General features: G+C 44.2%; 1 protein-coding gene across 3 annotated transcripts in view; it reads left to right on the top strand.

Moving 5' to 3' along the window:
• The window catches only part of LOC124594795 (lactosylceramide 4-alpha-galactosyltransferase-like), a 463,646-nt gene that overhangs the window by 287,259 nt on the left and 148,389 nt on the right, over nucleotides 1–27,998 (top strand). Inside the window, exon 1 of one of the 3 annotated variants that reach the window (XM_047133216.1) lies at nucleotides 15,239–15,301. The exons of the other annotated variants lie outside the window; for them this stretch is intronic. Within the exon in view, the coding sequence (XP_046989172.1) occupies nucleotides 15,279–15,301 (23 nt within the window). The 5' untranslated portion in view covers nucleotides 15,239–15,278. Of the gene's footprint in view, nucleotides 1–15,238; nucleotides 15,302–27,998 lie in introns of those variants that run through there. 3 annotated transcript variants of the gene reach the window in all.

Here is a 27,998-nt window from a genome sequence, read left to right as displayed (position 1 = left end):
TCCTCATGCTTGTCGGGAAGTCTTCTAAGAATTCCATTGGCTGTTCGTCTCGATGCTCACGGGGGTCAGTCGCTTCGTTCTTAAAAAGTAGGTAAATTTTCTCTTCTGACTAAAATCCGAATTTAGCTATTACTTCTCCGACAACCGGTCCCTAGTGGACTGCAATGGAGTCGTTAGAATTGTCTTACCTAACTGAAACGTAAGTCAGTAATTTGTCAGTAATATACAATATTACTTTTTTATTTACGCCAGGGCAATTTCATTACATTTAACAAACACGAACCGATTTCTTTTCTTCTGCTCTTCAAATGTGTCATCAATGGTGACGTTGTATTTCTGTAGTCTAGCGTGCGATTTAGTTTACCGCGTATCATGCAACTATTTTAGTCACTTAGTTACTACAGTATACCGTTGAGAGCTGTTCGGTCAGTCTAAGACCTATAATCTGATATCATTTAAAAGATGCATCTAAAAGGTTCGGTGAATGGAATATTATGCGGGAAAATACATAAGTTATAGTATTTTAGAAAGTATACACAAAAATTTTTCTTATGGTTTTGTTTTATGTGACATGGAAGTATTAAGAAAAGTTTCATATCTTTGTAAAAACCTGTAACAACTTTATTTCAATTATGTAAATGTAAATTACAGAAAATCATATTAATGGCATTACTCCAGTAATTATAAAATTACGTGTGTTTACATTACATTAACCTCACCAGAATAGAACAGCAGTCCACGTATCCAAAACATCACGTTTAAAAGTATCATAGTACAGCACAACGCGTTTAAAAGTGGAATTTATTTCGCGACACACATCCTGAGGAAAATAAATAAAACTAGTGACAGTCCGGCGCAAATGTTATTTTATAACAAAGAAAATCATTGTAGTTATAGCAACGCCGCCTTTGACAAAACAACATACATGAAGGTATTAGACGAACGGAATTGTAACACAATCTTAGGTAACAACTCTCGGTACTCGGGTCTAACAGCTCTTGAATTATGTGCCAGCTTCTTGATAACACCTGAATATGAGCTCTAATGACGAATGTGATACGCTGATAAATTTTAATTTTTGTTAAAACTCTTGTAATGTGTAAGCTTTCTATAAAAAATATAATTTGTATGTGAGCAAAGTGAATATGTTGATTCCAGCAACTATCTCCTCATGCAACATGTACTTTAGGTCTCTTAGTCAATTGCTGAGCAAAGCTGGCTGTTAGTTGGTCCTATGTGAACAGTGTCGTGAAATAAAATTCATGAAATGCAAAATTTCAAATAAAGAAACTGAATCTAATTAAATGCCAAAAGAAACTAATTACGTGCTCAGTGAAAATTATATAACTGAAATTCAGTAGCGAAGTACATTAGGAACGTTGCGTGACATGAAGTGCAAAGTTTGACATGGGGCCAGCCGGTGTGACCGAGCGGTTCTAGCCGCTTCAGTGTGGAACCGCGCGACCACTACGGTCGCAGGTTGGAGGTTGGAATCCTGCCTCGGGCATGAATGTGTGTGATGTCCTTAGGTTAGTTAGGTTTAAGTAGTTCTAAGTTCTAGGGGACTGATGACCTCAGATGTTAAGTCCCATAGTGCTCAGCGCCATTTGAACCATTTGTTTGACATGGAATAGCGACAGAAATAAATTACTGTTCTACTCAGATGAAAATAAATGTTCGATATTAACAGTACTGTTGACTGGTTCAAATGACTCTGAGCACTTAAACCTAACTACCTACGGACATCACACACATCCATGCCCGAAGCAGCATTCGCACCTGCGACCGCAGCAGGTCGCGCGGTTTCGGACTGAAGCGCCTAGAACCGCTCGGTCACACCGGCCGGCTACTGTTGACTGAAAAATAATCTGCATGCTAGCACGACACCTACTACACACTGTTTGCTCAGGAATGTAAGAGGAGATCTGCCCTGAAATAAAAGTGACTCACCTCTTGCTCAGCATGCTGTTTTGTGTCTGTTGTAGTGACGCTCTCACAAGCAAATACGAGTACAAACCAGCAGATGCGGCAGCTAAAGGAAAATAAACTTCTCACTACTAATGTATTTCTTTTTGCTGGTCAGAACCAGTCTGCGACTTTGTGTGGCGTAAGGTGCAATGCACACACGATAAAATGTTCTAAACTTTTCTATAAATCACGGACGTGGGTTTTACTTTAAAGTAAATCGTTTTTGACAAATCGTACTCTGATTATTTACAAAAGAACTACACAACATAAGAAGACCAACACTTACAAAATTCTCTCATTACAAAGAAACTACAAACATTTCAGTTAGTTGAGTTTTTCGTGACATAATTAAAAACAAAGACATCAGATTAAACCTAGTCCTGAAAGTTATTAGTTTACTGAGGGACAACGATTCCCTTCAAAATTCCTCTAAAATCTTCTCCATCAATATAAAGAACAAGAAAGTATTATAGATGAGTTTTCATCATAATACAGTATTCCAGATAGCTTCTCCCAGATTACACACACACACACACACACACACACAAACAGATGTCATTCTCTGAAAAACGCAACAGCTCGCTACAAAGCCTCAAACAATAATGGCCCATCGCTGGCCAACTGACTGACTAGCACGTCAACCACAGCTAAAACAGAGTCAAAGATCTTATTCGCTACTCAGGCAGCGATCTCATTCTGTAAAGGCGAATTATTTACAATAATATAAGCAGAAAGCCTAATTTACAAAGATCTATCCAAGAAAATCTTTCTAGCAATCTCCAGCGGCTTCTAAAAAGTTGTCAAACAGGCTTTGAACGGTAATTAAATCGTTTTCTTTGTATTTTCTGTTTACTGCTCATCGAACGTTTTACAGGTAGGAACACTTTGTACGTCCTTTTGTATTTAACTCCCGTTGAATTTTACTTACTGGGTCAGGAATCTGATCTCAGTTCCATTAATTAATTAATTAATTAATGTTCTTCAGATCAGAGAACTTTGTTCTTACACTGTTTCCTCATCTTTCTATTTAAATACACAGTTCAACATACAAATGATGCTTACCTCAAACCTGTCATAAACTGATATTACCACAGTCACAAGATTAAGGTGCGTTGCTATTTACCTCTATCTGCCTTCAGTCTTTTCTTTAATAACTGCTGCTATCTTTCTTTCCCACTAAATATTTATAATAAAAAATTTGATTTTTTTGGTCTCTGATCGCGTTCAGCGTACTTCATAATACTGAAGTCAGCGCTGTGTGTGGTAAGTATAAGTATAATATGTCAAGGACACATCTTGACAACCCTTGGGAAGTATACGGGCCCCTTATTCCTCACAGTGAAATGACGTGGCTACGAATACTAATTACCCGTTCATTTGAAATTGCATTGTTCGCTCAATCTTAATTAATTTATTCAGTTGTCAATAGGTACTTGAAAGGCTTGTTATTAGCGTACGAAGACGTTTCTTTGCCGTTAATATATCATCTCCCTTCGAGCGATTCTCATTACAGAGCACGGTGTAGGTTACTTGCTGCCAATGTTGGATATTCCCTCTCTGTATGAAACATTTCAGTGTTCCCCCGCTTTCAACCTAATCTACTACACTGTTCTTATGATGCATACGCAAGGTAGACGATGGAGCCAGAAGTGTTACAGCATATCTGAAAGACTGATTCTCTATGTTTTCCTAATAGTTTCCAGAGAAAGAAATTACCTTTCTTCAAATATTCAAGAAAAAGCGTACAAGACACTAAAGATCACGCTAAGGCCTGATGTCATATGTACACATATCAAAGAAAGTTTTGTATCACCTCGGTTCCGAGAGTTCCGGAACCTGTACAGAAAATTGGAATAGAGATCAACATAAATATCATTTCCACCCTTTTTATTGCTCATGAAAACCACACATGGCATGTTGTACCTCCACACAGCGAGACCTTCAGAGGTGGTCGTCCAGATTGCTGTACACGCCGGTACCTCTAATACCCAGTAGCACGTCCTCTTGCATTGATGCATGCCTGTATCCGTCGTGGCATACTATCCACAACTTCATCAAGGCAATGTTGGTCCAGATTCTCCCACACCTCAACGGCGATTCGTCCTCAGAGTGTTTGGTGGATCACGTCGTCCATAAACAGCTCTTTTCAACCCATCCTAGGCATTTTAGATATGGTTCATGTCTGGAGAACACACTTCACAGTTTCCTGACAGAGTCACATGCCTTATGGATGTTTTGTGTTGCGTTGTATTCAAGTGCATGGAGAGGGTTGCGGGGAGGGGTGGAGACTATTCAAAAACATTAAAACCAACTTCTTAAGGTTTCTGCATATTTTATTAACTTGGTCTCGAAACATTTTGAGCTGATGGGATATGTCCATGCCTTCCTCCGTCCTTCCAACTTACTTAGCTAACCTGTTGCAGGTGGACCTATAGTTTAACGTGTGCTCCGAAGCACAATGCAATCTGAGGTTTTTTACACGAACAATATCGTTGTCACATGCGAAAGTGATAAAAAAATTCCAGTATAGACTAACGATTGAAACCAAGATCTCTGATTTCTACACTGCATGATAGAAAGTATCCGGACACATATTAGTGGACATGACTCTGGGGAGTGTTCACCCTTCGCTTTTTGACGCGTTGAACTCTGCTTTTTCGACGAGGTTTCTAAATGCCTATAGAGGAACGGCAGACCGTTCTTCCTCAAGAGCAGAAACCAGAGAAGATAGTGATTCCAAGGCTGTGGTGTGGATAGAAGTCGACGTTCTAACTCATGCCAAAGTGTTTCATTCGGTTTAGGTAGGACTCTGGGCAGACCAGTTCCGTCCATTTCATGAGTTCAAAAAATGGTTCAAATGGCTCTGAGCACTATGGGACTTAACTTCTGTGGTCATCAGTCCCCTAGAACTTAGAACTACTTAAACCTAACTAACCTAAGGACATCACACACATCCATGCCCGAGGCAGGATTCGAACCTGCGACCGTAGCAGCCCCGCGGTTCCGAACTGCGCGCCTAGAACCACTAGACCACCGCGGCCGGCATTTCATGAGTGTTATTGTCCACAAAACATTGTCTCACAGATGCTGCTTTATGACAGGGTGCATTATGCTCGTATAATAAATGCCGCCGGCCGGGGTGGCCGAACGGTTCTAGGCGCTACAGTCCGGAACCGCGCGACCGCTATGGTCGCAGGTTCGAATCCTGCCTCGGGCATGGATGTGTGTGATGTCCTTAGATTAGTTAGGTTTAAGTAGTTCTAAGTTCTGGGGGACTGATGACCTCAGAAGTTAAGTCCCATAGTGCTCAGATCCATTTGAACCATTTAATAATTGCCAATGAACTGTTCCCCTATTGCACGCGGTACACAGTGCTTTAAATTTCTTCATATCCTTCCACAGTAGCGTTTTATTAAGTGCAGTGAGGGGACCACACTAACTACAGAAAACACCCTCATACCAATTCCTCCATACTTCTCTGCTGGCATGATGGCAGGTAAGATTCTCCAGCTATTCACCAAACCAAAACCCTTCCATCGGATTGCCGCAGGTGTAGCGTTATTCATCATTCCAATTCACTCGTTTACAGTCACACTGTCCGTATGTGTCGCTCTTTACACCACCTCAAGCGCCGCTTATCTTTGGCTACACAAATGTGTGCTTATGAGGAGCTGCTCGATCATTGTACCCCATCCATTTTAATTCCCTACGCACAGTCACAATGCTGTCTGGACTGCTGGTTCTTTCTTCGTGTTTCCACTTCACAGTTTCATCGCCAACAGACGACCTGGGTAGCTTGAGAACGGTTGAAATGTCCCTGATGGATCTGTTACTCTGGTGACAGCCAATGACTGATCTACGTTTGAAGTCACTGAGCTGTCATGACCGCCTCATTCTGCTGTTACTGCCTCTGTACCGACAACCCAATACTCCCTGCCTCAAATTCAAATACGTGTGAAATCTTATAGGAATTAACTGCTAAGGTCATCAGCCCCTAAGCTTAAACACTACTTAACCTAAATTATCCTAAGGACAAACACACACACCCATGCCCGAGGGAGGACTCGAACCTCCGCCGGGACCAGCCGCACAGTCCATGACTGCAGCGCCTTTAGACCGCTCGGCTAATCCCGCGTGGCCTCCCTGCCTCCTTTTGTACTGGTCCGTCTGCCTCTCTTATCATCTAGTAGTCAATTACGTACTACATAAGGCTGCCCGGATATCTTTGATCAGATTGTGCACTCCAGTAGTTTCTCGGCCACGGTGCTTCTACGGTTTCCTTCTACATATGCAGCGTCGTGCAAGTAAAAGTGACCCAGACAAATGGATTCGATTGGACGTGTATTTGTGGCAGCATCAACAGAGTAGGAAGAGAATTACAGTTACTTCCAGCAGGATGGTGCAACTGCCCATACAGCTGGCCGAAACTTGGGGCACATTTACACGGTTTTAACGCCTGACTGAGTTGTTACAAGAGGTTGGTCTTGTCGTGGCTCTCACTGGCCACCCAGGTGACTGATCTGTCAGTGTGCGATTGCTTTGTGTGGGGAGCACTCAAGTCTAAAGTGTTTCGCAACAACCCTCATGGTCTCCAAGAACTATCTTTGAACTCTTTTTCTCCGAGCAACTTTTATTTCCCCACCCCATGCTACATCTATTTCATTACTTTTCAGTTCACACTTATTTGTTTGGCGGACGGTTAACAGAGCCATTTTCAGACAATTTCTTGATCGTTCCAGACTCGATTAGCACTTGGGAAAAATGAACGCCTAAATCTAAAGCTCTGGGTTTATTACGATGGTCGTTTTTCTATGTGTACGTGGGAGTCAACAAAATATTTTGACATTCAGAGAAGAGAGTTGGCAACTGAAATTTCGTGAAAAGGATATCACCGCCACGAAAAATGCCTGTGTTTCAATGATTGCCATCCGAACTCATTTATGATACCTGCTGCATTCTATTCCACAATTACGTTTAATACAGAACTTACTGCCCTTCTTTGAACTTTTTGGATGTGCTCCGTCAATCCTGTCTGGTAAGGATTCCACATTGCACAGCAGTACTCCATTATGAGGACGGGTAAGTGTAGTGTGGGAATCTCTTTAGTACATTTGTTGCAACTTCCGTTCTGCCACTAAAATGTAGTCTTTGGTTCACCTTCGCATAACATTTCCTCTGCGATACTACCAGTTTAAGTTGGTTGTAACTGTAATTCCTAGGCATTCAGGTGAATATACGACCTTTAAATTTATGTTATTGATGTGTAACCGAAATTTAACGTATTTGTTTTAGAACTCATGTGCACGTACTTTACTGTTGAGAGTCATACAACATGTAGACATCAAGTCTGAATCGTTTTGCAATTCTACTGATGACTAAACTAGACAGAAAACGACAGCATTATCTGCATAACAATATAACAGGACTTCTCTCATTTGTATAAATTAAGGACAGAAGAGGGCCTACATCTATTCATGGGAAATCCCAGATATCGCTTCTGTTTTAGTATGTGATTTCCCATAAATTACTACGAATTGCGACTTTCCTGACAGGAAATCACGATTATAGTCTACTCCTTAGGTCTGGTCGTATGTAAAGTACGCTTGCGGAAAGTCTCAATCAACGCCTTCTCTGCGTGATAGCAATGGAAGAACTGATGACAGTGCTGCCAAAGCAGAGTTACTAAGCGCAGCCTTCAGAAATTCTTTCACCAAAGAGAGTGAAGTAAATACACTCCTGGAAATTGAAATAAGAACACCGTGAATTCACTGTCCCAGGAAGGGGAAACTTTATTGACACATTCCTGGGGTCAGATACATCACATGATCACACTGACAGAACCACAGGCACATAGACACAGGCAACAGAGCATGCACAATGTCGGCACTAGTACAGTGTATATCCACCTTTCGCAGCAATACAGGCTGCTATTCTCCCATGGAGACGATCGTAGAGATGCTGGATGTAGTCGTGTGGAACGGCTTGCCATGCCATTTCCACCTGGCGCCTCAGTTGGACCAGCGTTCGTGCTGGACGTGCAGACCGCGTGAGACGACGCTTCATCCAGTCCCAAACATGTTCAATGGGGGACGGATCCGGAGATCTTGCTGGCCAGGGTAGTTGACTTACACCTTCTAGAGCACGTTGGGTGGCACGGGATACATGCGGACGTGCATTGTCCTGTTGGAACAGCAAGTTCCCTTGCCGGTCTAGGAATGGTAGAACGATGGGTTCGATGACGGTTTGGATGTACCGTGTACTATTCAGTGTCCCCTCGACGATCACCAGTGGTGTACGGCCAGTGTAGGAGATCGCTCCCCACACCATGATGCCGGGTGTTGGCCCTGTGTGCCTCGGTCGTATGCAGTCCTGATTGTGGCGCTCACCTGCACGGCGCCAAACACGCATACGACCATCATTGGCACCAAGGCAGAAGCGACTCTCATCGCTGAAGACGACATGTCTCCATTCGTCCCTCCATTCACGCCTGTCGCGACACCACTGGAGGCGGGCTGCACGATGTTGGGGCGTGAGCGGAAGACGGCCTAACGGTGTGCAGGACCGTAGCCCAGCTTCATGGAGACGGTTGCGAATGGTCCTCGCCGATACCCCAGGAGCAACAGTGTCCCTAATTTGCTGGGAAGTGGCGGTGCGGTCCCCTACGGCACTGCGTAGGATCCTACGGTCTTGGCGTGCATCCGTGCGTCGCTGCGGTCCGGTCCCAGGTCGACGGGCACGTGCACCTTCCGCCGACCACTGGCGACAACATCGATGTACTGTGGAGACCTCACGCCCCACGTGTTGAGCAATTCGGCGGTACGTCCACCCGGCCTCCCGCATGCCCACTATACGCCCTCGCTCAAAGTCCGTCAACTGCACATACGGTTCACGTCCACGCTGTCGCGGCATGCTACCAGTGTTAAAGACTGCGATGGAGCTCCGTATGCCACGGCAAACTGGCTGACACTGACGGCGGCGGTGCACAAATGCTGCGCAGCTAGCGCCATTCGACGGCCAATACTGCGGTTCCTGGTGTGTCCGCTGTGCCGTGCGTGTGATCATTGCTTGTACAGCCCTCTCGCAGTGTCCGGAGCAAGTATGGTGGGTCTGACACACCGGTGTCAATGTGTTCTTTTTTCCATTTCCAGGAGTGTATTTCAGAATTCGAGCTAAGAACAGCTGCCAACATGAGTAACTTAGAAATTGATATCCTCGGAGTAGTGAAGCAACTAAGGTTCTTTTCAGAGTATGCTCATGCAGTGGCTACATACTTAACTCATACACAACCGATAGCTCGACGTAAGATCCGTACCCAAAGACTGGAAAGTTGCACAGGTCACATCAATATTCAAGAAAGGTAGTAGAAGCAATCAACTAAATTACAGACCGACGTTATTAACGTCGATATGCAGCAGGATTTTCGAACATATTCTGTGTTCGAACGTCACGAATTACCCCGAAGACAACCGTCTATTGACACCAGTCAATACGGATTTAGATACCATGATTCTTCTGAAACACAACTAGCTCTTTACTCACACGAAGTGTTGAGCACTATTGACACGGAATTTAAAATTGTTTCCTTATTCCTAGATTTGCATAAGGTTTTTGACACTGTACCATACAAGCGGCTTGTAATGAAATTGCGTGCTTATGGAATATCATCCATCAGTTATGTGACTCGATTCGTGATTTCCTGTCAGGGAGTTCACAGTTCGTAGTAAGCGACGGAAATCCATCGAGTAAAATGGAAGTGATTTCTGGCGCTAACTACGATAGTGTTTTAGGCTCTCTGCTATTCCTCATCTATGTAAACGATTTAGGAGACAATCTGAGCAACCGTCTTAGGTTCTTTGCAGAAGATGCTGTCGTTTATCGTCTAGAAAAGTCATCAGAAGATCAAAACAAATTGCAAAACGATTTAGAAAAGATATCTGTACGGTGCGAAAATTGTCAATTGACCCTAAATAATGAAAAGTGTGAGGTCATTTACAGAAGTGCTAAAAGGAATCCGTTACATTTCGGTTACACCATAAATCAGTCAAATCTAAAGGACATAAATTCAACTAAATACCTAGGAATTACAATTACGAACACCTTAAGTTGGAAAGAACACACATAAAATGTTGTGGGTAAGGCAAACAAAAGATTGCGATTTATTGGCAGAACACTTAGAAAATGTAACAGACCTACTAAAGAGACTGCCTACACTTCTCTTGTCCGTCTTCTTTTGGAGTACAGCTGCGCGGTCTCAGATCGTTACCAGGTAGGAGTCCGCAGCTCGTGGTCGTGCGGTAGCGTTCTCGCTTCTCGCTTCCCGCGCCCGGGTTCCCGGCTTCGATTCCCGGCGGGGTCAGGGATTTTCTCTGCCTCGTGATGACTGGGTGTTGTGTGATGTCCTTAGGTTAGTTAGGTTTAAGTAGTTCTATGTCCTAGGGGACTGATGACCGTAAATGTTAAGTCCCATAGTGCTCAGAGCCATTTGAACCATTTGAACCAGATAGGATTAACGGAGCATATCGAAAAAGTTCAAAGAAGAGCAGCGCGTTTTGTATTATTGCGAAATAGGGGAGATAGTGTCACTGACATGATACAGTATTTGGGGTGGACATAACTAAAACAAAGGCGTTTTTCTTTGCGGCGGAATTTTCTCACAAAATTTCAATCGTCAACTTTCTCCTCCGAATTCCGGACATATTGTATATCACCTATGACACTGTTGCTCGTTTAGCACCATCCAGGGGTCAGGGGTCACGTGTAGGGTAATTTAGGTTATACTTACGGACGTGAGCAACGATCGACACCCCCCCCCCCCCCCCCCCGAGCTCACTTAAGGTGGAAACAATCTCTAATGAGGGAGGCTAAGAAACTCTCTGCATCACCCTCTCTACCACTGCATCAGGAATTCTGTCATCCGCCACAGCAACGATTGCGATCAAGAAGATCAGCAAGTGTTAGTGCAGGACAACTCATCGCGGATGGTTTTGATCTAAATGAAAGCTGGAAGCATGAGTGGTCAACAAAAACATTGCGAACAAGAGCCCATCACCTTGATCCGACAAAGAAGCCAAAAGGTTTTGACCTACCGAGGAAGCTCTGGTGCCGCCTCAACAGGTTAAGGACTGAACATGGTTGTTGTAACTACTTCAGGTACAAATGGGGCTGGATCAGTTCACCAATGTGTGAATGTAATCAAGAAGAGCAGACAATTGAACATATAGTCCAACGCTGTCCACTTCATTCATACCCTGGAATTCCCGACGACTTGTTCACTCTCATACCCAGCTTAATTAATTGGTTGAAAAACACGGACTTTAAGGTTTAATCTTGCCTTATATCATATGTATATTGTATAAAATCACGTGTCTTATATCAACTGTATATTGTATAAAATAACCACACGATTAAATAAATAAATCCTCCGAATGCGAAAATATTTTATTGACACCAAACTACAGAGGGAGAAACGATCATCATAATAAAAAGAGGGAAGTCCGAGTTGGCACGGAAAAATATAGGTTGAGAACTTTTAACATTGCAGCACGTCAGCAATCGTGAATAATTTAATGATTGTAAAGAATCCGCCTCGATTGCAAATAGAAACCGGATGTTGACCTCGGTTTCGGCGTGGTTATCCGCGCTGAAACCTAGGTCAACATCCGGTTTCCATTTGCAATCGAGCCGGATTCTTTATAATCATTAAAAATATAGGTATTTGTTTTTTCCGCGCGCTGTTCGAGATTGGAATAATAGATAATTATTGTGAAGGCGGTTCGATGAACCCCTTGTCAGGCACTTCAGTATGATTTGCAGAGTATCCATGTAGATGCAGGTACACAAAAGCCTTGTGGAAATCTAAAAATATTTAATCAACCTGAGCTTCCCTGTCGATAGCACTCCAAAATACCATATGTGAGAAGTAAGAGCTGCGTTGTACACGAGTAGTGTTTCGGGAATGCATCCTGATCATCTGAGGCAAGCTTCTTTCTAATCAAAGAATGTAATTATGTTCGAGCTTAGAATGCATTAAATGGTTGAAATGGCTCTGAGCACTATGGGACTTAACTTCTAAGGTCATCTGTCCCCTAGAACTTAGAACTAATTAAACCTAACTAACCTAAGGACATCACACACATCCATGCCCGAGGCAGGATTCGAACGTGCGACCGTAGCAGTCGCGCGGTTCCAGACTGTAGCGCCTAGAACAGTTTGGCCACCCCGGCCGGCCTTAGAATGTATTAGATTGGTTCATAAGTTCGTAGCGTAAGTGTAATAAATACAACAGGTAGATATAAAAAAGACTTTAGTCCACAATAATATATTCTCCTGCAGTGTTTACAACAGTCTGCCAACGCTGGGGTAACTTTTCGATTCAGCGACTGTAGAAATCACCTAGTTTTGAGGCTAAGAACTTGTCGAGCCATGTTCGGAGTACATTTTCATCCGGAAAGGAAATTCCTTGCAGGTTGTTCGGTAGACGGTGGAAAATGTGAAAATCTGAGGGTGCAAGATCAGGTGAATGAGGTGGATGCGGAATGACTTCGCAACCTAACTCCTGTAAAGTACTTATTGACAGTCTAGCAGAACGCGAGCGGTCGTTATCGTGGAATAATGTCACTTTACGCAATCTTCCGGGTCGCTGTTCTTGGATTTCATCTGCAAGACGTTTCAGTTGTTGACAATAATTATCAGCAGGTCCACCAGATGTAAATTATTAGCTTTTGTGGGTCTTTTGTACGGGAGTTGCTGGTTTGTTTAGGCTTCTCTTTTCCGTACGTTAGGTTACAAAAAATGATTCAAATGGCTCTGAGAACTATGGGACCAAACATCTGAGGTCATCAGTCCCCTAGAATTTAGAACTACTTAAACCTAACTAAGCTAAGGACATCACACACATCCATGCCCGAGGCAGGATTCGAACCTGCGACCGTAGCGGTCGCGCGGTTCCAGACTGAAGCGCCTAGAACCGCCAGGTTACAGATACCTTTTCTCGTCGCCATTAACTATACAGGATAGGAATGCTCGGCGTTGTTCGCGAGCCAACTGACTGCGACAAAGCAGAGATGCACATATGGCGACCCTTTGATTCTTGTAATTTTGGCTTAAAATATGCGGTGCCCATACACCCGATTTCTGAATCTTCCGCTTTGCATGCAAATGTCGCACGATGGTGGAATGATCACAGCAAATCTCATTTTCTAATTCTCGAGTGCGCTGACGTGGATCATTGTGGATTAATACGTTTTAACGATATTCATCAAACCCTGAAGGTCTTCCTGAACGTAGAGTGTCACTACTGTCAAAAAAGTCCTCCTAAAAACGAGGAAACAATTTTCTTGCCGCGCCCTGTCCAGTGCCATTATGTCAATAGAGGGCGCATATGTTTCTGGTTGTCTCGGCTGCTTTCACCCATATACTGAACTCAGACAGAAGAATCTGTCGGTAATGTTCCGATTCCTCCACTTGGCACTCCATTTTGTAGCTTCCACAGCTCCACTCGCTATCTCCAACTGACAAAATCTACATCCATACTCCGCAAGCCACCTGACGGTGTGTGGCGGAGGGTACTTTGAGTACCTCTATCGGTTCTCCCTTCTATACCAGTCTCGTATTTTTCGTGGAAAGAAAGATTGTCGGTATGCCTCTGTGTGGGCTCTAATCTCTCTGATTTTATCCTCATGGTCTCTTCGCAAGATATACGTAGGAGGGAGTAATATACTGCTTGACTCCTCGGTGAAGGTATGTTCTCGAAACTTCAACAAAAGCCCGTACCGAGCTACTGAGCGTCTCTCGTGCAGAGTCTGCCACTGGAGTTTATCTATCATCTCCGTAACGCTTTCGCGATTGCTAAATGATCCTGTAACGAAGCGCGCTGCTCTCCGTTGGATCTTCTCTATCTCTTCTATCAACCCTATCTGGTACGGATGCCACACTGCTGAGCAGTATTCAAGCAGTGGGCGAACAAGCGTACTGTAACCTACTTCCTTTGTTTTCGGATTGCATTTCCTTAGGATTCTTCCAATGAATCTCAGTCTGGCATCTGCTTTACCGACGATCACCTTTATATGATCATTCCATTTTAAATCACTCCTAATGCCTATTACCAGATAATTTATGGAATTAACTGCTTCCAGCTGCTGACCTGCTATATTGTAGCTAAATGATAAAGTATCTTTCTATGTACTCGGAGCACATTACACGTGTCTACATTGAGATTCAATTGCCATTCCCTGCACCATGCGTGAATTCGCTGTAGATCCTCCTGCATTTCAGTACAATTTTCCATTGTTACAACCTCTCGATATACCACAGCATCATCCGCAAATAGCGCGACCTGGGTTTCACACGATCGTCTTTTTCGAAACCCATGCTGATTCCTACAGAGTCGATTTCTAGTCTCCAGAAAAGTCATTACACTCGAACATAATACGTGTTCCAAATACCTACAACTGATCGACGTTAGAGATATAGGTCTATAGTTCTGCACATGTGTTCGACGTCCCTTCTTGAAAACGGGGATGACCTGGCTCTTTTCCAATCTTTTGGAACGCTACGCTCTTCTAGAGACCTACGGTACACCGCTGCAAGAAGGGGGGCAAGTTCCTTCGCGTACTCTGTGTAAAATCGAACTGGTATCCCATCAGGTCCAGCGGCCTTTCATCTTTTGAGCGATTTTAATTGTTTTTCTATCCCTCTGTCATCTATTTCGATATCTACCATTTTGTCATCTGTGCGACAATCTAGAGAAGGAACTACAGTGCAGTATTTCGGCCTTTAGTCTGTCATCCTCTGTTTCAGTACCATTTTGGTCACAGAGTGTCTGGACATTTTGTTTCGATACACCTACCGTTTTGACGTAAGACATAAGACCAAAGCTATTTGTAAACTCAAATAGCAACTGTGAACTACGAATAAAAAATGTCGCTCGATAAACAAACCCATATCAACCGGAATACCAACATGCCAAACAAAAGTGCTACGAGTTTATGCACCAACCTAATGTTACAGAACCTTGCCCTCCGTTGTCACTACCTAATAATAACTGTATCTTATACTTACAGTGGGTGAAGTTTGCAGTTAGTTAACAGTTGCCCTTATGGGAGTGAACGAGTGCACCTGAATTCAAGCTGTGCCATGCTTTCGGCGCCGCTATATGGGTGTCGGGTGCTGTGGCGCCGGAGACAGAAATAGCGCGGTCTTGACGCGGTCCTAAATGCGTCGGCGGACGTCTTTGGCAACTTTCTGCACAGCGCCACAAATAGGGCGCTCCCTTCACGAGGCGCTGCGAGGTCGCATATGGGAAGCGTTGTATGCTCTGCATGGTTCTTATTTCGTACGTATGCATCTGTGTGTGTTTATAGGCTATATGTATGTGTCTGTGCAAGTACGTGTAAATGCATGCATTTACCAGCATCATAAGATATTAGTTAGAAGATTTTCTGTAAATTTCTTGTGCATTTCTCATTTTTGTTTAAACCTATGCGTATTCATCTGCGACTGTGGGGCTAACTGACTGTATTGTCCCACGTGGTTTGGTAACTGCTACACTGCTGCCTGTAAAAATCGCGCGATATGGCAGCGGCACGCAACAAATACACTACTGGCCATTAAAATTACTACACCACGAAGATGACGTGCTACAGACCCGAAATTTAACCGACAGGACGAAGATGCTGTGATGTGCAAATGTGCTTTTCAGAGCATTCACACAAGGTTGGCGCCGGTGGTGACACCTACAACGTGCTGACATGAGGAAAGTTTCCAAGCGATTTCTCATACACAAACAGCAGTTGACCGGTGTTGCCTGGTGAAACGTTGTTGTGATGCCTCGTGTAAGGAGGAGAAACGCGTACCATCACGTTTCCGACTTTGATAAAGGTCGGATTGAAGCCTATCGCGATTGCGGTTTATCGTATCGCGACATGGCTGCCCGCGTTGGCCGAGATCCAGTGACTGTTAGCAGAATATGGTATCGGTGGGTTCAGGAGGGTAATAAGGAACGCCGTGCTCGATCCCAAGCGCCTCGTATCACTAGCAGCCGAGATGACACGCATCTTGTCCGCATGGCTGTAAGGGATTGTGCAGCCACGTCTCGATCCCTGAGTCATCAGATGGGGACGTTTGCAAGACAACAACCATTTGTACGGACAGTTCGACGACCTTTTCAGCAGCATGGACTATCAGCTCGGAGACCATGGCTGTGGTTACCTTTGACACTGCATCACAGACAGGAGCGCCTGCGATGGTGTACTCAACGACGAACCTGGGTGCACGAATGCCAAAACGTCATTTTTTCGGATGAATCCAGCTTCTGTTTACAGCATCATGATGGTCGCATCCGTGTTTGGCGACACCGGGGTGAACGCACATTGGAAGCGTGTATTCGTCATCGCCATACTGGTGTTATCACCCGACGTGATGGTATGGGGTGCCACTGGTTACACGTCTCGGTCACCTCTTGTTCGCATTGACGGCACTTTGAACAGTGGACGTTACATTTCAGATGTGTTACGACCCGTGGCTCTACCCTTCATTCGATCCCTGCGAAACCCTACATTTCAGCAGGATAATGCACGACCGCATGTTGCAGTTCCTGTACGGGCCTTTCTGGATACAGAAAATGTTCAGCTGCTGCCCTGGCCAGCACATTCTCCAGATCTGTCGCCAATTGAAAACGTCTGGTCAATGGTGGCCGCGCAACTGGCTCGTCACAATACGCCAGTCACTACTCTTGATGAACTGTGGTATCGTGTTGAAGCTGCATCGGCAGCTTTACCTGTACACACCATCCAAGCTCTGTTTGACTCAATGCCCAGGCGTATCAAGGCCATTATTATGGCCAGAGGTGGTTGTTCTGGGTACTGATTTCTGAGGATCTATGCACCCAAATTGCGTGAAAATGTAATCACATGTCAGTTCTTCTATAATATATTTGTCCAATAAACACCCGTTTATCATCTGCATTTCTTCTTGGTGTAGCAATTTTAATGGCCAGTAGTGTATGAAACTGGAAGTTAGCATGAGGTGCTCTACGTGGTTGGATACGCGAATGAATATCAATGCAGCAAAAATCACCTGTGAATATTTGTTCATAAGAGGATATTTTTGTGCTCCGTGTAACAAGGAGCAGTGTGTATCAACACTTGGAGTGCCTGACATCACTGGACACGGATCACCATTGTGTATTGCGACACGATCACCTCTGTTCTCATAACTGGTACTGGGTGCTTAAAATTAAAGTGCAGCTACTCACAGAGGTCTAGAGTGGGCTGTAGTTGTCTTATGTGACAGCTAAACTTGGTAGCTACGCTAATGCTTTGATGCGGGAACCGATTAATGCAAAAAAATTTAGTGTCAGTTTTGGCCACCAGGTGCAAATCTGGTTGTTTGAACGCAAGAAAGACTTGTAGAAATATGTCCGTACGTAACAGATTACGACCGCGAGGTGGGCAGAGAAGGTCAAACAAGTGAGAAATGAATTTTTTGATATTATTAACCGCCGCTTTCACAATTTGTCCAATATGAGCACCGAATACGTCGACGAGATGCTGTATCAGTAAAACGTGATAAACGGTTGCTCGCAGCAGATGCGGTGGAAACTGAGCAGCTTATTACTCTACACTGACCTTCAGGTAGAGACCGAACGTGTCCCTGGTAAACGCATTATTTTAGATATCCCTAGAGACAAAAGAGCCACACGGGTTTAGATTAGGTGATCTCGTGGGCCATGCAGCTGGAAAACCTCTGGAGATAACGCATTCGTAGAAGATTCCATTAAACAGATCTTTCACTGGACGAGCGACGTGAGTTGTCGCCCATTTTGCACGAAAACACTGATGCGCTCTTCCAAAGCAGGATTCAGATATTGTACTAGAAGGTCTCGATAACATGCAGAGCTCACACCTGACAGGGCGTCTAACTGTATTCTCTTCAAAGAGAACGCACAGAGAGTAAAAGTGCTTGTGAATTAGAAAATAATGAAGGGAAAGATGAAAGCAACTTCCTTCATCAGAGTATTTCGGGGAAAAAGTTTTAAGTAAATGATGTGCCAGTCCTTCTTTCTTTCTTCTTCTTCTTTTTTTCCCAATATCTTAGCGGTTGGAAAGAAACTGAAATAATTTGTCTTTCTGAACATCGTATAACCATAGGGATAGAAATTCTTAATGCGAGTGCTTATAAATTAGTTGTTAATTCATGTAGTCTCAGTATGGATCAGGGGGAGTTGAAAATGGTTCAAATGGCTCTGAGCACTATGGGACTCAACTGCGGAGGTCATAAGTCCTCTAGAACTTAGAACTACTTAAACCTAACTAACCTAAGGACAACACAAACATCCATGCCCGAGGCAGGATTCGAACCTGTGACCGTTGTAGCAGCGCGGTTCCGGACTGAAGCGCCTAGAACCTCTCGGCCACAGCGGCCGGCGAAAACAGTGAAGCTGACTGAGAAAACTACTGAAGATTTCAAATTAAACTTAGAGCTTATGATTAATGACATTACATGTCTCCTCGTACAGTTCAGAAACATTCAAAGAAAACAGTGAAGCTGATTGAGAAAACTACTGAAGATTCCAAATGCAGCTTAGAGCGACATAAACGTCGTGAAAAAGGTGGAGCATTTGTGTCGCTCTCGTACACCCGACCCGTCAATCCATGACTCAACGCAACCAGGAGAACCTCTGAAGATATGCAACGAAGCTCAGGGCAAACGCTGAGAGCGAAAAGTTCCATGTACCACTTCCATAAAGACCAAAAGATTCACCAATAACTGAGATAACCGATCGCGAAAGCCTTGATTACATGAAATCCGCTATCATTCCACTAAGTTCATAGTTAAGTTCCAATAACTAATCGGTTTCAGTTTATTAACAAAATAACTCTGCCTCTTGCGTTCTTATAATTTGAACTTTGTTAGATATCTTGAACAGTTTGTCAAATACACTCCTGGAAATTGAAATAAGAACACCGTGAATTCATTGTCCCAGGAAGGGGAAACTTTATTGACACATTCCTGGGGTCAGATACATCACATGATCACACTGACAGAACCACAGGCACATAGACACAGGCAACAGAGCATGCACAATGTCGGCACTAGTACAGTGTATATCCACCTTTCGCAGCAATGCAGGCTGCTATTCTCCCATGGAGACGATCGTAGAGATGCTGGATGTAGTCCTGTGGAACGGCTTGCCATGCCATTTCCACCTGGCGCCTCAGTTGGACCAGCGTTCGTGCTGGACGTGCAGACCGCGTGAGACGACGCTTCATCCAGTCCCAAACATGCTCAATGGGCGACAGATCCGGAGATCTTGCTGGCCAGGGTAGTTGACTTACACCTTCTAGAGCACGTTGGGTGGCACGGGATACATGCGGACGTGCATTGTCCTGTTGGAACAGCACGTTCCCTTGCCGGTCTAGGAATGGTAGAACGATGGGTTCGATGACGGTTTGGATGTACCGTGTACTATTCAGTGTCCCCTCGACGATCACCAGTGGTGTACGGCCAGTGTAGGAGATCGCTCCCCACACCATGATGCCGGGTGTTGGCCCTGTGTGCCTCGGTCGTATGCAGTCCTGATTGTGGCGCTCACCTGCACGGCGCCAAACACGCATACGACCATCATTGGCACCAAGGCAGAAGCGACTCTCATCGCTGAAGACGACATGTCTCCATTCGTCCCTCCATTCACGCCTGTCGCGACACCACTGGAGGCGGGCTGCACGATGTTGGGGCGTGAGCGGAAGACGGCCTAACGGTGTGCAGGACCGTAGCCCAGCTTCATGGAGACGGTTGCGAATGGTCCTCGCCGATACCCCAGGAGCAACAGTGTCCCTAATTTGCTGGGAAGTGGCGGTGCGGTCCCCTACGGCACTGCGTAGGATCCTACGGTCTTGGCGTGCATCCGTGCGTCGCTGCGGTCCGGTCCCAGGTCGACGGGCACGTGCACCTTCCGCCGACCACTGGCGACAACATCGATGTACTGTGGAGACCTCACGCCCCACGTGTTGAGCAATTCGGCGGTACGTCCACCCGGCCTCCCGCATGCCCACTATACGCCCTCGCTCAAAGTCCGTCAACTGCACATACGGTTCACGTCCATGCTGTCGCGGCATGCTACCAGTGTTAAAGACTGCGATGGAGCTCCGTATGTCACGGCAAACTGGCTGACACTGACGGCGGCGGTGCACAAATGCTGCGCAGCTAGCGCCATTCGACGGCCAACACCGCGGTTCCTGGTGTGTCCGCTGTGCCGTGCGTGTGATCATTGCTTGTACAGCCCTCTCGCAGTGTCCGGAGCAAGTATGGTGGGTTTGACACACCGGTGCCAATGTGTTCTTTTTTCCATTTCCAGGAGTGTATTATGGGGTGTGAACATTACATCGGTTGGTGACTACATGCGTTTCAGTATAAAACTGACGTTCTGTGTTTAATTCTTAATGAATACGTTTATTTTCAACAGAATTATATTTGCACGATGAATACGTGAAGTTTACGGCCCTCACGTGCTTAGTTTTCTCCAAGAATATCGACCGGTCTCTATACGATCTATTTTACTGACTGTTCATGCTATGGATACAAGGCGGAGAACTGTCACAGGATAATGCGCGCAGGTGCCCTCAGGCAACAGAAGCTCACGTTTCTTTCGTGGAAGCCAGAGCGGAAGTAATGTCCAGCGAGCGATTCGTCATGTGACGTCACACAGAATATCTGCCCCACCCACCTGTCACCACTAGGCAGTGCTCACATCCTAGCTCATTATGATCTCAGTTTTTAATTTTTGTTACAAGGAATGCGAACAGTCGTTTGATTAAAACTACAGGATCTCACTCCTTTAGAGAACAATTCTTTAAACTGTTGCTTGTCGTTCATATCCGCTCCACCGTGACTTCAACTGTGTAACGTTGGATAAATTCTCTAGGAATAGAGGATGCAATCGTCTACAGTCTACTTAAAGAAACCATGTCGGGATTTTACTGGATTGGATTTAAAAAAAGACAAACTATACTGAGTAACTTACATTTGAACATCGCTTTTCCTTAAGCACGAGTAACGTTCCTTCTGTACCATTCTACTCGGTACTCAGCATGCAAGAAATTTTTAATTTGAACTCGCATCTGAAATCAAAAGAAAATTGACGGAAATTCAGATCGGTGGCCACTGTCACGTCTCATTGTTTCTTCATTCAAGAAGTTGCAAAAGTTAGCCAGAAGAGTTCGTAGATCTCACTGTCATCATCGTCATCAACATAATCGTCAACCATTTAAAACTCATTTTTGGCTAAATGAGATGGCAGTCCTCAGAGATAAGCTGCCTGATGATCCTACGTGTTTCTTGACATTGTCTACTCGCCTTCAATTACGTCATCGTGTCGGTCTTCCCTTCTCTCTTGGAACCTAGCAAAGAAATTCTTTGGTTCCATCATTCACTCGCCTGGCTATATGGTCCGCCGCAACCGTTTCATTTTCATCGCAATTCTAATTATTTTTCCACTCCAGTATGTCCCTAATCCATGTGTTTATTTTTCCTATATCTTCATCTAACTCCCAATATATACTTCTCCATTGTTCTCTTAACAACCCTCAGTTTCTGAGTATTTTTCGTTAAAAGTCTCGCTCCCATTAGACTGAACTCGTAACACACACTAGTTATAAATGTCCCGTCGTATCCACAACAAGCTTATTTCCCACAAAATTCTTTTAGGGTGTAGATGATATAATGATATAAAGTGACGTATGAATGGTACATTGTTATTCACCATGACATGGATGGCAACGCATTTACAAAACCTTACGAACATTTTTTTATTTCTGACGTGAGAGAATCTGAGATCTCATCGGCAGTTGGGCATTGAAACAAATCCAGTAGCGACAAATGTTAATCTGTGCCTGTCCGAGACTCGAACCCGAATTTTCTGCTTTACGTGAGCAGTTGGCTTAACCGTCGTGCCTATCAGAGCACGCTTTCCATACGATCCAAATTCTCAACTTCTCGCACAGTACACATGTAGCCTCCGCTGTCGGTTATCACAATTGTTTGCAGCTTGATCTGGTTCCTGCAACAGACAGGAAGTGTCCAGAATAAGATTTTCACTCCGCAGCGGAGTGTGCGCCGATATGAAACTTCCTGGCAGATTAAAACTGTGTGCCAGACCGAGATTCGAACTCGGGACCTTTGCCTTTCGCGGGCAAGTGCTTTACCAACTGAGCTACCCAAGCGCGACTCACGACCCGTCCACACAGCTTTAATTCTGCCAGTACCTCGTCTCCTACCTTCCACACAGTTTTAATCTGCCAGGAAGTTTTATATCGGCGCACACTCCGCTGCAGAGTGAAAATCTTATTCTGGACACTTCCTGTCTGTTGCAGGAACCAGATCAAGCTGCAAACAATTGTGATAACCGACAGCGGAGGCTACATGTGTACTGTGCGAGAAGTTGAGAATTTGGATCGTATGGAAAGCGTGCTCTGATAGGCACGACGGTTAAGCCAACTGCTCACGTAAAGCAGAAAATTCGGGTTCGAGTCTCGGACAGGCACAGATTAACATTTGTCGCTACTGGATTTGTTTCAATGCCCAACTGCCGATGAGATCTCAGATTCTCTCACGTCAGAAATAAAAAAATGTTCGTAAGGTTTTGTAAATGCGTTGCCATCCATGTCATGGTGAATAACAATGTACCATTCATACGTCACTTTATATCATTATATCATCTACACCCTAAAAGAATTTTGTGGGAAATAAGCTTGTTGTGGATACGACGGGACATTTATAACTAGTGTGTGTTACGAGTTCAGTCTAATGGGAGCGAGACTTTTAACGAAAAATACTCAGAAACTGAGGGTTGTTAAGAGCAATTACCATAATTGCTTGCAGCTTGATCTGGTTCCCGCAAGAGATCGTATGTGGTGTGCATCCGCAAAGAAGGTATCATTGTTGGCGGCGAATGATGACACCTTAGGTGCGGACGCACACCACATCCTATCTGAAACTTCCTGGCAGATTAAAACTGTGTGGAAGGTAGGAGACGAGGTACTGGCAGAATTAAAGCTGTGTGGACGGGTCGTGAGTCGCGCTTGGGTAGCTCAGTTGGTAAAGCACTTGCCCGCGAAAGGCAAAGGTCCCGAGTTCGAATCTCGGTCTGGCACACAGTTTTAATCTGCCAGGAAGTTTCATATCGGCGCACACTCCGCTGCAGAGTGAAAATCTCATTCTGGAAACATCACCCGGCCTGTGGCTAAGCCATGTTTCCGCAATATCCTTTATTCCAGGAGTGCTAGTTCTGCATGGTTTGCAGAAGAGCTTCTCTGAAGTTTGGAAGGTAGGAGACGAGGTACTGGCAGAATTAAAGCTGTGAGGACGGGTCGTGAATCGTGCTTGGGTAGCTCAGTTGGTGGAGCACTTGCCCGCGAAAGGCAAAGGTCCCGAATTCGAGTCTCGGTCTGGCACACAGTTTTAATCTGCCAGGAAGTTTCAGATAGGATGTGGTGTGCGTCCGCACCTAAGGTGTCATCATTCGCCGCCAACAATGATACCTTCTTTGCGGATGCACACCACATACGATCTCTTGCGGGAACCAGATCAAGCTGCAAGCAATTATGGTAATGGGCAGTATACGCTACATATGCAGCTTGCAGCAAATTGAGAATTTGGGTTGGACGGAAAGTGTACGTTGTTAGCCGAACGCCGGCCGGTGTGGCAGTGCGGTTCCAGGCGCTTCAGTCTAGAACCGCGTGACCGCTACGGTCGCAGGTTCGAATCCTGCCTCGGGCATGGATGTGTGTGATGTCCTTAGGTTAGTTAGGTTTAAGTAGTTCTAAGTTCTAGGGGACTGATGACCACAGATGTTAAGTCCCATAGTGCTCAGAGCCATTTGTTAGCCGAACAGTTAAAACGACAGCGTAAAGCGAGAAATCAAGGTTGAAGTCCCGGTTCGGCACAAATTTTCACTTGTCGCCATTGGATTTATTTCAGTGCCTGATTGCGGCTGAGGTCTTTCTCTTACTTCGTGTGCATATATGGGCACTGAGTCAAAAATGGTGTCTGTTCCTTTGCACACGTTTGAAAGAACAGGCATCACACATACAGGATGTTCGGCTTATAAGTGGAGAGATTTTTATTGGTGAGCGACGACAGTGTAAGAACTTCATTACATAAGTATTTACTTCATTTTCAGACCAATAATTATAGTTATTAGGAGTAGTATGTTTTTAGATTGAGTAGTACATCCTAGTATGTGTTGCTAGAGCGGAGCCATTGGAGCTTATTTTCCCCTGGGAAGCAGATTGGGTGTTGAAGTGTGGGTGTATGGACACAAAATGGTTAGTCTAAGCTGACAGTTGTAGTCAACTAATTGGTGCAGTTACGTCTGTGCAGATAACATCAGGCACACATTGTGTGACGTGTTCATGAGAAGAAATGCAGAGAAAAACAGTTATCACACTGATGTGGATACATACGGGTATTAAGGTACCAATGATCACAATATCAGCACTTATACCCCTAACACCCTATGTATTTTTTACTTCTGTTTCTTTTTCTGTGCATCCAATAGCTATCTCTACTCTGTTAAATGCAAAAACTTATGAACCTATTCTATAATTACATTGTTAATTTGTAATACTTTTTCAGTGGGAAGGTTACACATTATATCATTCTTATTGTAACTGCATGTCAGGCCTACTTGCAGACCTGTTCCCGCGAATCTTTCCATTCGCTACTGAGGTTTATCTGGGCTAGAAGCCATCTGTGCCATGGCATCCGCAAAGCAAAAGAGATTCGGGTAAGTTCCATTAACACCTATCCCTTCTTCATTTTCCCATATCGAGGGCTTGAAAAGTTCCTCCGCTTCTTACACATTACAATAGTTTAGGGTCTGTTACATCCAATCTTTCGTTAACGCTGCAAATTAGGTCGCCAGACTATTTTCCACTTTGCGCGGACGAATCGAAAATAAAAGGTGAAAGTCATGTAGGACATGCCTTGTGGTGTAACTTTTTTCAAGAAGGAAACGGTTGGAGATTCCTCGACAACTTCTATATTTACAACCAGAAGCATTGCGATAATATAAGAATCCCAGTAATAAATTAAGAAAAATCCTAGCAATAAAACTGTTGATTGGCGACTCCATGGTGTCCTGTGCACTACGACCAGATAATGGGTATACTTGGAAGGAGAGACAGCATTGGTCGTATATTTTTGTTTATTATCGCAAAATCGATTTTCTGTCACTTAATGACCATCTTCAGTGCTAGAAGTTAAAAATTTTTTTCACATTACGATCAGAGAGTATAAAACAGAAAATCACAATTACATCTGCATATGAACATAACACTTGTTAGGAACATACCTGTAATTATAACTTAAATTACTAAGCACTGGTGTCAATAAGCTTACGGCGATCACATAGACTGAGGTCGCTGTTTACATGCACTTGTTCAGCAGACCTCGGTGTGACGGGGCTTGACACGCCCTCTATGTGACATGTGTCACGTGAAGACATAGTATTTCTGGTTTTGCGAGATATTAACACTAAATATCTCTTGTGCATTTGTGAATCGTGCAGTAATTCAAATTTAAAATGTACGTACAACACATAGCAGACGAAGGGGGAAGGAAATATCTAAAATACATTGGCGTATTGTTTTTTAAAAAACAAACTTATAAAACATAAAACAGATCGATGATAAGTTGTCAGAGTACAGGACATATAAAAGAGCAAAAGATAATGAAAAACAATAATAAATGAATAACATGAATGAGGGGTAACACAGGTTTTTAAAGAAAAACATAATACCCACCATCTGGCGTGGGAAGTTAGAAGTACAACGTTCGTGATTTACGTAAATGTTACGTTTAGAATCCCGTATCTCAGTCGCTAAAAACGGAACCCTAGTAGAATCACTTTGTTGTCCGTCTGTCTGCTTGTCTGTCAAGATCCTTTTTCTCAGGGACGGTTAGAGGCATTGAAGTTGAAATTTATTTCACATACTGACGACTACATACCTTGACGATAAAAAAAAATTAAGCTCCGAAAGCAATGCAATCATTTGACAACTGAGCCTAAAGAAAGAAAAGGGTGAGGTCATCAACAAGAGTGCAAAAAAGAATCCGTTAAACTTGGTTTACACGATAACTCAGTCAAGTCTAAAGGCCGTAAAGTCAACTAAATATCTAGGAATTACAATTACGAACAACTTAAATTGGAAAGAACACATAGAAAATGTTGTGAGGAAGAAAGGCGTTTGTCATTGCAGCGGAATCTTCTCGCGAAATTTCAAACATCAATTTTCTTCTCCGAATGCGAAAGTATTTTACTGACCCCGACGTACATAGGGACAACCGACCATCATAATAAAATACAGGAAATCAGAGATCGCGTGGAAATATATAAGTGATCGTTTCTTTCGCGCGCTGTTCGAGATTGAAATAATAGTTAGTGTGAAAGCTGTTCGATGAACCCTCTGGTAGGTACTTAAGTGTGATATGCAGAGTAGGCCTATCTATGTAGATGTAAGGCCATTGCCATTTACGTCATATATTTTGATACTCGCAAACTCACTCATCAAAACCTAAAGATGAAGCTTCTAAACTGAAGCGCCAAAGAAATTGGTATAGGCATGCGTATTCACATACAGACATTATGTAAATAGGCACAATACGGCGCTGCGGTCGGCATCGCCTGTATAAGACAAGTGTCTTGGGCAGCTCTTAGATCGGTTACTGCTGCTACAGTGGCAGGTTATCAAGATTTAAGTGAGTTTGAACGTGCTGTTATAGTAGGCGCACGAGCGATGGGACACATCAAATTCGAAATAACGATGAAGTGGGGATTTTCCCGTACGACCATTTCACGAGTGTACCGTGGATATCAAATATCCGGTAAAACATCAAAGCTCCGATATCGCTGCGGCCGGAAAAAGATCTCGCAAGAACGGGACCAATGATGACCGAAGAGAATCGTTCAACGTGCTAGACTTGCAACCCTTCCGCGATTTGCTGCTGATTTCAGTGCTGGACCATCAACAAGTGTCAGCGTGTGAACCATTCAACGAAACGTCATCAATACTGGCTATTGGAGCCAAAGGCCCACTCGTGTACCCTTGATGACTACACGACACAAAGCTTTACACCTCGCCTGGGTCCGCCAACACCGACATTGGACTGTTGATGACAGGAAACATGTTGCCTGATCGGACGAGTCTCGTTTAAAATTGTATCGAGCGGATGGAAGTGTACGGGTATGGAGACAACCTCATGAATTCATGGACTCTGCATGTCGGTAGGCGACTGTTCAAGCTGATGGAGGCTCTGTAATGCTGTTGCGCATGTGCAGTTGGAGTGATATGGGACTCATGATACGGCTTGATACGACTCTGACAGGTGACACTTACGTAAGCATTCCGTCTGATCACCAGCATCCATTCATGTCCTTTGTGCATTCCGACGGACTTTGTCATTTCCTGCAGGACAATGCGACACCTCACACGTCCAGAATTGCTACAGAGTAGCTCCAGGAGTACTATTCTGAGTTTAAACGCTTCCGCTGTCCACCAATCTCCCCAAACATTAACATTATTGAGCATATCTTGGATGCCTTGCGACGTATTGTTCAGAAGAGAGCTCCACACCTCGCACTCTTACGGATTTGTGGACTGCTCTGCAGGATTCGTGGAGTCAATTCCCTTCAGCACTACTTCAGACATTAGTCGAGTCCACGCCACTTCGTCTTGCGGCACTTCTGCACGTTCGCAGGGGCCCTACACGATATTAGGCAGGTGTACCAGTTACTTTGCTCTTCGGTGTACATACATAATTAAGTCCAATTCTCGATTTGTTCGTTTTTTTTTATTTCCAATACCTATTGCGTCATCAAAGGTTTACATATTTACAAGAGGCTTTCCGTTTTCAGCTGGTGAAACAGTTGCACCTGAGAGAGGTTATGTCGTTATTTAATGCAAAATGAATGAGATCAATTAAAAACAAACTGCGGCGCTATGGAATACCTGCACCTTGTGCGAAACTGCTTA

This window comes from Schistocerca americana, chromosome 2 (genome assembly GCF_021461395.2).
Source record: "Schistocerca americana isolate TAMUIC-IGC-003095 chromosome 2, iqSchAmer2.1, whole genome shotgun sequence".
Taxonomy (NCBI): Eukaryota; Metazoa; Arthropoda; class Insecta; order Orthoptera; family Acrididae; genus Schistocerca; species Schistocerca americana.
Note: the sequence above shows the minus strand (reverse complement) of the source record. Positions and strands in the feature narration are given on the sequence as shown.